Genomic DNA, 10980 nt, shown 5'->3' on the forward strand with positions numbered 1-10980 from the left:
TTGCTCAGGAAACAAGGGCAAGAATTAACAAATGGGACCTCATTAAACTAAAAAGCTTATGTATGTCAAGGGAGTCAACCAGGGAAGTGAACAGACAACCCACAGAATGGGAGAAAATCTTCATCATCGACACATCCAACAGAGGTTTAATATCCAGAATATATAACGAACTCGAAAACAGAGAATCAAGACAAGAAGTATCCCAATTAAAAGATGGGCTGAGGAGCTGAACAGAGAGTTCTCAAAAGAAGAAGATGGGAAAATTAAAACCACTTTAAGATTTCATTTTACCCCAGTCAAGACTGGCTAAGATCAAGAGAATAAATGATACCAAATGTTGGAGAGGATGTGGGGAAAGGAGAACACTCATCCACTGCTTTTGGGACTTCAAACTTGTTCAATGCCTATGGAAAGCAGTGTGGAGAACTCTTAAAAAACTACAAATGAACCTACCATTTGACCCAATTATACCACTCCTTGGCATATACCCAAAGAACTCATCCTATTGCAGAGACACTTGTACATCCATGTTTGTTGCTGCTCTTTCTACAATAGCTAAGAGATGGAAGCAACCTAAGTGTCCCTCTCCATAGAGTTTTACTCAGAAGTAAAGACAGATGAAATCATGAAAATTTCAGGTAAATGGATGGAACTAGAAACTGTTTAAGTGAAGTAACACACACTCAGAAAAAAAAATCGACATATGTTCTTCCTCATATGTGGGTCCTAGAACCAGACCCTGATAAATGAGTATATAACCAGACATAACTACAGGAACCAGGATAATGGAAAGGAACCAGGGAGGTAAAGGAAAAGAAAGAACCTGAAAGAGAACAACAGTAGGAAGGAGGCCTTAGTAAGGGAGATATGGATAAAAATTGGGTTAGTTTAAGGGATGGGGGAGGGAAGGGTATACAAGGAACCTAGGGGATAAAGGGCAAGAAGATCAAGAGAGGTAGGACCATAGGGGAAGGGTATTAGTAAGGGAGAAGGGGGAAATGGGGGCCCCTTAAGTGGGAAAACAATGATGGAGAGATAAGTAATGCCTAGCTAGTTTTGAAAACCAGCGGGAACTATAGTACTCCTACAGCCTACTGACAAATTATACATAGCAGATCAAGAAATATATGTCTGGGTAAGGTTTATCTCAGAACAGTTGGTTTTTGCCCAAGATTTGTCTACATGACACACAGTAATTAAAAGTACCAGACTGGTGAAACTAACCTTCTTGGATGTTTAACAGACATACTTTGAGGCCTATAATAATTTGGTCTAAGGGAAATAAAGGATAGTTTTTGCTCCGTGCCCTCCTAGGTCAACTAGTTCCAGGGGGCTATGAGCATCTCTCAAAATGTCTTGTAATTGTGGTGGGTCACCTGTCCTCTTGATCAAGGAGGCTGAGGAGACCCCACCAGATGGGCTTGAACCAGTGTCCAGTCTACAAAGACGAGGGTCAACACAGAGAAAACATGTCCTCCATGCTTCCAAGTGAAGCCAGCCATGGTCGAGTAGGACCTTTGACTTATCTTCACATAGGTAGAACTGGTAAAAGAAAGGAACTAGGGGCTCCTCCCAAGCCCATGTGACCCCTGAGGAACAGATCCTCAAACAACCTTAAGAGTACACCGGCAATATCTTTTGTGGTGTTGGCCAGGGTGACCCAGGGGACTCCCAGATAGTAACCCAGCATAGAACTGGAAAAATGAACAGCAGACCCCAATCTTAATCTAAAGGAATATTGACATCTGATTACTGCTAGATGAGGAACAGCTGACCCTCCTAAAACAAAGCCCTCTAGGTAGGCTGACTAGATTCACCAGAAGGGCAAGTTGTGAGGAAGGGCTGGGGTGCTGGCAACACAGCAGACAGTAGCAGGGGTATCAGAGCATAAGGGGTTCTGAATGGGGGGGGGAGGCTATGGGAGGGTGCCATCTGGGAAGTGGGTGTATAGTCGAATATGGTTTGGGATGTTCTGTGTGGTATACACACACAAAATCAAATTTTTTTAAATGTATTTGAGGAGGTAGCATGGAAATTTACATCATACTAATTAGTAGAGGTGATAAACAATACCATTGAAATCTACTGGATGACTTTATAGACATACACAGGCGCAAAGGATCCAGGTGCAATCAATTATGACTAGTAATAATCAGATACATACAGATTAGATGTGCATGCGCCAACATCTCAGTGTTAGTAGCAAAAACAATGAGTCTGCAAGGAACAATATATTCTAAAATGAAATGGAGATCTTTTTTAAAGGTTAAAAAACTCAATTTTATGTGTTACAGGGCTCATACTGAGTTCAATAGTGTATAACTGTATTAACTATGAACCTAGAAACTTGCACCCACTTGTCAAAGAGATGTACTCTTGCTCTGTAGTGTGTTAATGAATATGTTAAAGCTGTAGTGAAATGCTTATTCTAATCATGTTATTATTAAAATTTTTTTAAAAGAAATAGAAAATATTTTTTTAAATTATGTGTGTGTGTATGTGTGCACTCGTGCACGCAAGTACAGTCATAGAGGCCAGAGGCATCAGATCCCCCTGTAGCTGGAGTTCCAGGCAGCTCTGAGATTTCTCATAGGAGTGCTGGGAACCAAACTCAGGTTCTCCTCAAATAGTAGGGCACATACTTTTTTTTTTTTTTTTTTAAATCTTTGAGACAGGGTCTCCTTGTGACCCCAGCTGGCCTGAAACTCACTTTGTAGCCCAGGCTGACCTTGAACTCACAGAGATCCACCTGCCTCTGCCTCCCAAGTGCTGGGATTAAAGGTGTGCACTACCACACCTGGCACAATACACACTCTTAACTACTGTGCTATCTCTTCGGCCTCATTAAATGTGTTGTATTAAATGAGAATCATGTCCGTGCTGGAACTGTCATACTTTGTCATTTCTGTAGTGCTTTGAAAGTAGATGACGCGTACATAATGAAAGTGTCATGCTTAGGTATAAGTTCTTTGTTACTAAAGTATATTTTGAAAAGCATTTCTGATAGGCATGGCATGTAGGAGTGTAGTAAGACCTCAAGGTCAGAACACATTCTATAAAAACTTACTTGTAAATGGCTAGTCATACTAAGAGGTATTTGCTCTTTCTACTTTACCAGTACAACAGAGGATTTAACTTCCCGCTGAAAAATTAACAGTATAGGTGATAATCTGACTTGGGTCACTCTAAATGCAATACTAAACATCCCCTTTTAAAACCTTTTTTCACTTGTGACCTGGAATTTTGAGTGTAAAAATGTTTGCCTGTATGTATATATTTGCACCATTTGTGTGTTTGCTGTTACCCATGGAGGCCAGAGTTTCCCTAGAACTGGAGCCTCCATGTGGGAGCTGGGAACCAAACCTGGCTCCTCTGCAAGAGCACAAATACTGTTAACCACTGAACTATTTCTCCAGCCTTGACCTGAGATATTTTTATGTGACCCCAGATACATAGATTTGTACAACAGGCATAGCACATCAGACATTTATGTAAAGAATTTATTTTAGGGTCGGCAAAATGGTGCTGGTAAAGGTGCTTGTCACCAAGACTACCTGAGTTTGAGCCCCAGAATCCACATGATGGAAGGAGAGAACCAGCTCATGGAAGTTGTCTTCTGATCTCCACACCTGCCCTGTGGTATTTGCATGCCACATTAAAATAGATGAAATGAAAAAATTTTAAATATTTAATGTTTATGATGTACTGCTTGCATGTAGATAGGTGCACCCATGCCATGCAGTGCCCACAGAGGTCAGAAGATGGCGTCAGATCCCCTAGAACTGGAGTTACGGATGGTTGCTAGTCACCATGTGGGTGCTGGAAATCAAACCCCAGCCTTCTGCAAGAGTAGCTAGTGCTCTTAACTGCTGAGATATCTCTCCAGCCCACACACAAAAAAATTTTAAGTAATTTCTTTTAAAAGAATTCTATAGCTGCATGTGATGGCACACGCCTTTAATCTCAGCACTTTGGAGGCAGAAGCAGGTAGATCTCTGAGTTCAAGGCCAGCTGGGGCTACAAGGAGACCCTGTCTCAAAAAGACACACCCCTCCACATAAAAAAAAGAAAGAACTCTACAGTATCCATATAATTTTACCATTTATTAAAGACTAAGGCAAATTTACATACTAATAGATACCTGCTTTTATTTTTTTATGTGTTTGTTTTGCCTGCGTGTATGTAATTGCACCACTTGCGTGCAATGTCTGTGGAATCCAGAAGTGGGGAGACATCAGGGCCTCTGGAACTGAAATTACAGAAGGTTGTTAGCTGCCACATAGATGCTGTGAATGGAACCCAGGTCCTTTGGGAGAGCAGCCACTGCTCTTAACTACTAGATCTTTTGATTGATCGATCGATCTTTTTGAGACAGGATCTCCCTTTAGCCCCAACTGACCTGGACCTCACTATGTACACCATGCTGGCCTTGAACTCACAGAGATCCTGCCTACCTCTGCCTCCCTGAGTGCTGGGATTAAAGGTGTGAGCCACCATGCCTGGCCGATGTTTTTTGTATTTTGTTTTTTTTTTTTAAATACACAGTATTCAATCTTGACTGAATATTTGATACTGTAGAACATGGATGTTTTTCAATGTTGATCAATATTTTAATTTTATATTATCAATACTGAAAATACCACTTCACATAAATTTGTAGTGTAAAATGGCAGCAGCATGCTTAGGGCCATTTTAGAAAGTGTTGGAAATTCTGTTGTAATCCTAAATCAAAATTTAATAATAAAAATTATTTTTATTTTCTGTGTATAAGTGTTTTGACTGCATATAGGGAACTATTTGCATACAGTGCCCATATGGGCCAGAGGAGTCCAGAAGAAGGACTCAGATCTCCTGGATCTGAAGTTATGGAGAGTTGGTTGTTAGCAGGCATATGGGTGCATTTCATAGAAAATGAGCCCAGGGCCTCTGGAAGAACAGCAGGTGCTCTTAACTACTACGTCATCTCTACAACCTCTTAATGGTTTTTTAAAAATACGAAACCTGAGCTGGAGAGATGGCTCAGTGGTTAAGAGCATCAGCTACTCTTTCAGAGAACTGGGTTTGATTCCCGGCACCCAGCACACCACAGCTAACAATGGTCTGTAACTCCAGTTCAAGAGGGTCCAATGCCCTCTTCTGACCTCCTCGGGCATTTCATGGCACAGGTACACTTACACACATACAGGCAATACACTCATACAAATAAAATAAAAATAAATAAAATATTTAAAATATGAAATTCAAGTCAGCAGTTTGAGCAGGAATTTTGTTTTTTTGTTTTGTCTTTTCTTTTTCTGGTTAGGTTCTTTGTAGCCCAGACTAACCTGGAACCCACTATGCCTTAAACTTGTGGCAATCTTCTGTCTTCAATTCCCAGGTCAGGAATATTATAGGTGTACAAGGGTTTTTCAGCTGATTTGTGTGAGTAGAATCTCTTTGTGATGTAGCAGTGTAACTATTTGAGGCTTCCAGGGGTCTTAAAATTTTTTCTTAAGGCTTTTATAGGTTTGTACATATAAAATCTGAAATTGTAATCCAGCTTGATTTAAATTATGCATAAGTGAATCCATTTTCAGATATTTCACCTGTATCTTGTGTTTTGGTGAGCATATATTTAGAAAGTAGACAGCCTCTTCTAGAAGGCAGCTAACCTGTCTTAGTGTGTATCTCTTAGTAGGTAGTTTAAGAATTAGTATAGGCTTTAGCAAAGGGAATGTGGGTTTGGGGAGATGACTTAGTGTGTAAAGTGTTTGCTCTGCAAGCATGAGGACCTTAATTCAGATATCCAGCACCCACATAAAAAGTCATGCCTGTAACCCCAACTTTGGAAGGTAGAGACAAAGGAGCCTGGGGGCTCAGTGGGAAGTCAGTCTAGCCAGTTGGTGAGTTCTAGGTCCACCGACAGCCCGTCTCAAAAAACATGGTAAAGAACAATAGAAGAAAATACTCGATATTGCTCTCTAGCTTCTGTGCACATACATGTACCCCTCAAAAGACATGAATTTTAAGAAAAATATGGTCATGTTTAGAAAATATAAAGTCATTATTCATGTCAGCATGCAAAAGTAAAAATGTTTCCCATTTTAGCATGCCAATGAAGATGTGGAAAGAATGTTACTAGGAAACAAGTGTGATATGGATGATAAAAGAGTTGTACCTAGAGGCAAAGGAGAACAGGTAAGAATCTGAATATAGTTGCACTGTCCTTTTCTTTGTGAAGATGCTAATGTATATGACTGTTTAATAGCTGTGCTGATAGAATGCACTGAGCTAGTCAGACCATATTTTATTTATTCGTTTTTAATAATTTATTATTTTATGTGTATGAGTGTATTGCCTTGCATGTAAGTGAGTGCAACCCATGTCGTGCAGTGCCGTGGAGGTCAGAAGAGGGCTTCGGATTCCCCTGGAACTGGAGTTAAGGATGGTTCGCAGCCACCATGTGGGTGTTGGGAGTCGAACCCGGGTCCTCTCCAAGAGCAGTCAGTGCTCTTAACCACTGAGCCATCTCTCCAGCCCTATCAGACCGTATTTTAAATGCTTGTTGGAAACAAAAACTTATCATTTGAGTGAATTTTTCACTTCATATCCAACATGTAGAGCAAAGTAAAAAAATCTGTGCTTGTAGCAGTTTTTTTTTTTAAATATTACTTTATGTGTATGCGTGTATTACCTGCGTGTAGGTAAGTGCACCCTTGTCGTGCAATGCCTGAGGAGGACAGAAGAGGTGGTCGGATCCCCTGGAACTGGAGTTACGGACAGTTGTTAGCTGCTATGTGGGTGCTGGGATTCGAACTTGGGTCTTCTGCAAGAACAGCCAGTGTTCTTAAATGCTGAGCCATCTCTCCAGCCCCTGTAGCAGTTTTTTTTAGCCTTATGTAAACTACACAGAAAAAGATGTTAGTGATTATACATTTTATTTATCTTAAGACTTTAAAGAAATGTGTTAATTCCTAAAGTTTGATAACTAAAAGGGAGGCAGAAATGTCACGTTGAGCTTCTAATTTAAGACCCAGATACCTGATTTATAATATCTGAAATATCTTGGGGTAAGAGAGGATTATTTTTATTACTTTTTTCTTCTTTTCTTTTTAAAGATCTTGACTCAAAATAGTCTGTTACATGTTCTGGTTGAGACCACTGCCTTCAGAATAAAATTAGTATTTCCTGTAGCATGTTAACAATCATCAGTTGGCAGCCTTGATTATTAATTTCATAATGTTCTTTTGTTTCTCTTTTAGATTGCAAAGGAACATGGTATTAGGTTTTTTGAGACTAGTGCAAAAGCAAATATAAACATCGAAAAGGCGTTCCTCACACTAGCCGAAGATATCCTTCGGAAGGTGAGTTCCTGCTGACTAGGTTGAATTATTTTTTTCCTTTTTTGTTGGTAGGTTTTGTTTTTGTTTGTGACAGGGTCTCACGCGTACCTCAGACTAGCTTCTATTTCTTGATCCTCCTGGATGGTGAAATTATACAGGCTTTCTCTGCTACTGCCTGCTCCTTAAATACTGGATTTACATACAGAATTTGAGTTTGGGTGCTATTTTTTTGTTTAATATTATTTTTATTTTATGTGTATGGAGTGTATTGCCTGCATGTATGTAAGTGCGCCCGTGTTGTGCAATGCCTGCAGAGGACAGAAGAGGCCATCAGATCATTCGAACCCAGGTCTTCTACAAGAACAGCCAGTGTTCTTAACCACTGAGCCATCTCTCCAGTCCCTATTATTATTTTTTTTAATATTTATTTATGTATGTGAGTGGGAACGAAACCCAAGCCCTCTGCAAGAGCAGTCAGTACAACTACTGAGACACCTCTCCAGCCGTGGGGCTGTTACTCTTTTTTTTTTTTTTTTTCCTCCCTTTTCGTCTTTTTGAGACAGGGTCTCCCTGTAGCCCCAGCTGGCCTGGATCTCACTATGTAGACCAGGCTGGGCTTGAACTCACAGAAATCCACCTGCCTCTACTTCCTGAGTGCTGGGATTAAAGGCGTGCGCTACCACACCTGACATGGGGCTATTATTCTTAGAGGGTCACCCATGCAAAATATATGATCCTCCAGAGTGAAGTAAGGAACTCATAGATGGCTAGAAACCATGTAGCACCCTGAAAGAGCTATCAGTGGTAGCAGTCAGTATTCACTGTCTGGTCTGTGCTCCAAGTTGCTCTTTCCAGTGTGTGCTCCTTCACTCTCTCTTCTCTCACTTGCTGTCCTCTTTCTGTCTCTCTCTGTGTGGTGCTGGGCATCAAGCCCAGTGTTATAATCTCTGTTCTTCCTTTGTCACTTCTTAGACGCATGCATAAAAACAAATAACACTCACCGGGTGTGGTGGCATATGCCTTTAATTCTAGCACTCGGGAGGCAGAGGCAGGCGTATTTCTGTGAGTTCAAGGCCAGCCTCGTCTGCATAGTGAGTTCCAGGTCAGCTGGGGCTACAAAGAGACCCTGTCTCAAAAAGACCAAAAATTAAATTAATTAATTAATTAATTAAAATAAAATAAATACACTCCCGAGTTTTTTGTAGCTAATCATTTAAAAATGATTATAATATAAAAAATGTTACTCTGAAAATAATATCCTTGGGGAGCTCATTTTTCTCAGGCTTTAAATTTGTGAATCCTGTGGGCTAGAGAGCTAGCCCAAGGATTAAGAGTACTTGCTGTAGCCAGGTGTGTTGGTGCATGCCTTTTAGTCCCAGCACTCTGGAGGCAGAAGCAAGCAAATCTGAGTTCAAGGCCAGCCTGGTCTACATAGTGAGTTCCAGGCCAGCTGAGGCTACAGGGAGACGCTGTCTCAAAGAGACCAAAAAATAATAATAATCTTTATAAAAGTGAGAGAGAGAGAGAGAGAGAGAGAGAGAGAGAGAGAGAGAGAGAGAGAGAGAGAGAGAGAGAGAGAGAGAGAGAGAGAGAGAGAGAGAGAGAGAGAACGAACGAATATTCTGGGGCTAGGGAGATGGCTTGGTGGGTAAAGTGCTTGCTGGGAAAACTTATATAAGGACCTAAATTTGAATTCCAGAACCCACATAAAAAGCCAGGCATGCTAGTGCATACCCATTGCTGTAGCACTACCTTCGAGGTCAGGACAACTGGATTCTGGATTCTGGCCAATTCCCTGGCCAGCCAATCTCTTTAAAATGACAAGCTTCAGGTTCAGTAAAAGATACTGGCTAAAAGTTAACATGTAAAGACATCCTGACACCAACCTCTGGCCTCTGCATATGCCAGTATGGGCAAGCACACCCAAATACTCTAAAAATATTGTAAATCCCAATACTTGTCAGTATAAGTAACATGCAACAAAATTTTAAATTGGGTTTTTATATTTTCTCTCAAATTACTAGCTACAACACAGAGAAATGATTGGCTCTTGAATTTTCTTATTATTTTTGTCAGTTAATCATTTTTGGTACATTGTCTTACTCCTAGCCCAGGCTGTCCTATTGCTTACTGTGTAGCCCAGACTGACCCAGAACACATGGTAATCCTGCCTCACCTCCCTAAATGTTGGAATTACAGGTGTGAGCCATCATGCCTGGCTTCAATTTGTTATTTTCACTGTAGATAAAAATCTGACTCAAATCCCAAAAGAGAACAAATATTGTATAGGAGAAAATTTGTTAAACAAGGCACTGTGGCACACTTAATCCTCAGTACTTACGAGAAGGCTTAAGAAGGAAAACCTTGAGTTTGAGACTATATAGGGAGACTCTGTCTCATAATCAAATGAATTTGGGTTCAAGGCCAAACTTAAACCTGGCTTTAAGAAAAGGGGAAAAAAGAATTTGGGTGCCTGTTGTGGTAATGCTTGCCTGGGCTACATAATGAGACCCTTTTCCAAAAGTAGCTCAGCTGATGTTGTGCTTGCCTAACATGCACAACATCCTCGGTCCAATTCCCACTATCTTGTAAAATGGCATGGTGATGCACACCTTTAATTCCACTCCAGAGGTGGAGGCAGGAGGATCAGGACTTCAGGTTCCTCCTCAGCCACATAGCAAGTGTGAAGGCAGCCCAAGATACAAGAGCCTATCTAAAATTTAAAAAATAAATAAAAAAATCCAAAAAAGGGTAAGTCAATTGGGGCTACAGGTGTAGGTCATTAGTGAGATGATTGACTAGCATGTGGAAGGTCCTGAGTTCACTCTCTAGCACTGAGGGGGAAAAAGACTGATTTCAGAAAATGAGGGAAGCTTGGTGTAGTTAAATAATGTAAAGGATATTATAGTATGTGGAGTGATCAAAAGCAAGGTTAGAGTCAGGCATGGTAACACTTGCCTATAATCCCAACACACAGAAAACTGAAGCAGGATAATCATGTATTAAGGCCAGCCTGATTTGTAAAGGGAGGGAAAACAAGTCAAGTGAAGATACACATGTAGTAGTCTCATTAAAAAGAATACATGGTACTAAACAGATATGTATACACACATTGGGTTACATATGGTAAATTAAGATCTCAGAAGGTAACATAACACTCAAGTATGCAAACAATTTAAAGTTTGTTTTTTAAAGCATTAATTCTCAGTGCCGGAGCACTTTGTAGAATACTCAAGGCTCTGGGTTCAATGCCAGCTTGATCTGTATAGTGAGTTCCAGGCCAGCCAGGGCTATACAGTGAGAGACCCTATCTCAGAAAGGGGGCAGGGGGAATATGGCTCTCCTATGTATGAAAATGTCATAAGGAAACCTGCTTTGTAAGCTAATTTTAAAAAAAGACAGTGGGGCTGGAAAAATGGCTCAGCAGTTAAGAGCACTGGCTGCTCTTGTAGAGGACTCAAGTTTGATTCCCAGCACCCACATGGTAGCTAACAACCCTCCGTAACTCCAGTTCCAGGGAATCTGACACCCTCTTCTGACCTCCGAGGGCATTGCATGACATTGCTGACATACATGCAGGCAGTACACTCATACACATAAAATAAAAATAATAAATAAATTATTTTAAAAGGAATCACAAATAGAACGTTATTAAAAT

General features: G+C 40.6%; 1 protein-coding gene across 1 annotated transcript in view; it reads left to right on the forward strand.

Annotated features, from left to right (window-relative positions):
* The window catches only part of Rab10 (RAB10, member RAS oncogene family), a 69455-nt gene that overhangs the window by 54003 nt on the left and 4472 nt on the right, over nt 1-10980 (forward strand). The window contains exons 4-5 of the mRNA XM_008834994.2: nt 6088-6177; nt 7242-7343. Of these exons, the coding sequence (XP_008833216.1) occupies nt 6088-6177; nt 7242-7343 (192 nt within the window). The remainder of the gene's footprint in view (nt 1-6087; nt 6178-7241; nt 7344-10980) is intronic.

Source organism: Nannospalax galili, unplaced genomic scaffold (assembly GCF_000622305.1).
Source record: "Nannospalax galili isolate Female #2095 unplaced genomic scaffold, S.galili_v1.0 scaffold517, whole genome shotgun sequence".
NCBI classification, from domain to species: domain Eukaryota; kingdom Metazoa; phylum Chordata; class Mammalia; order Rodentia; family Spalacidae; genus Nannospalax; species Nannospalax galili.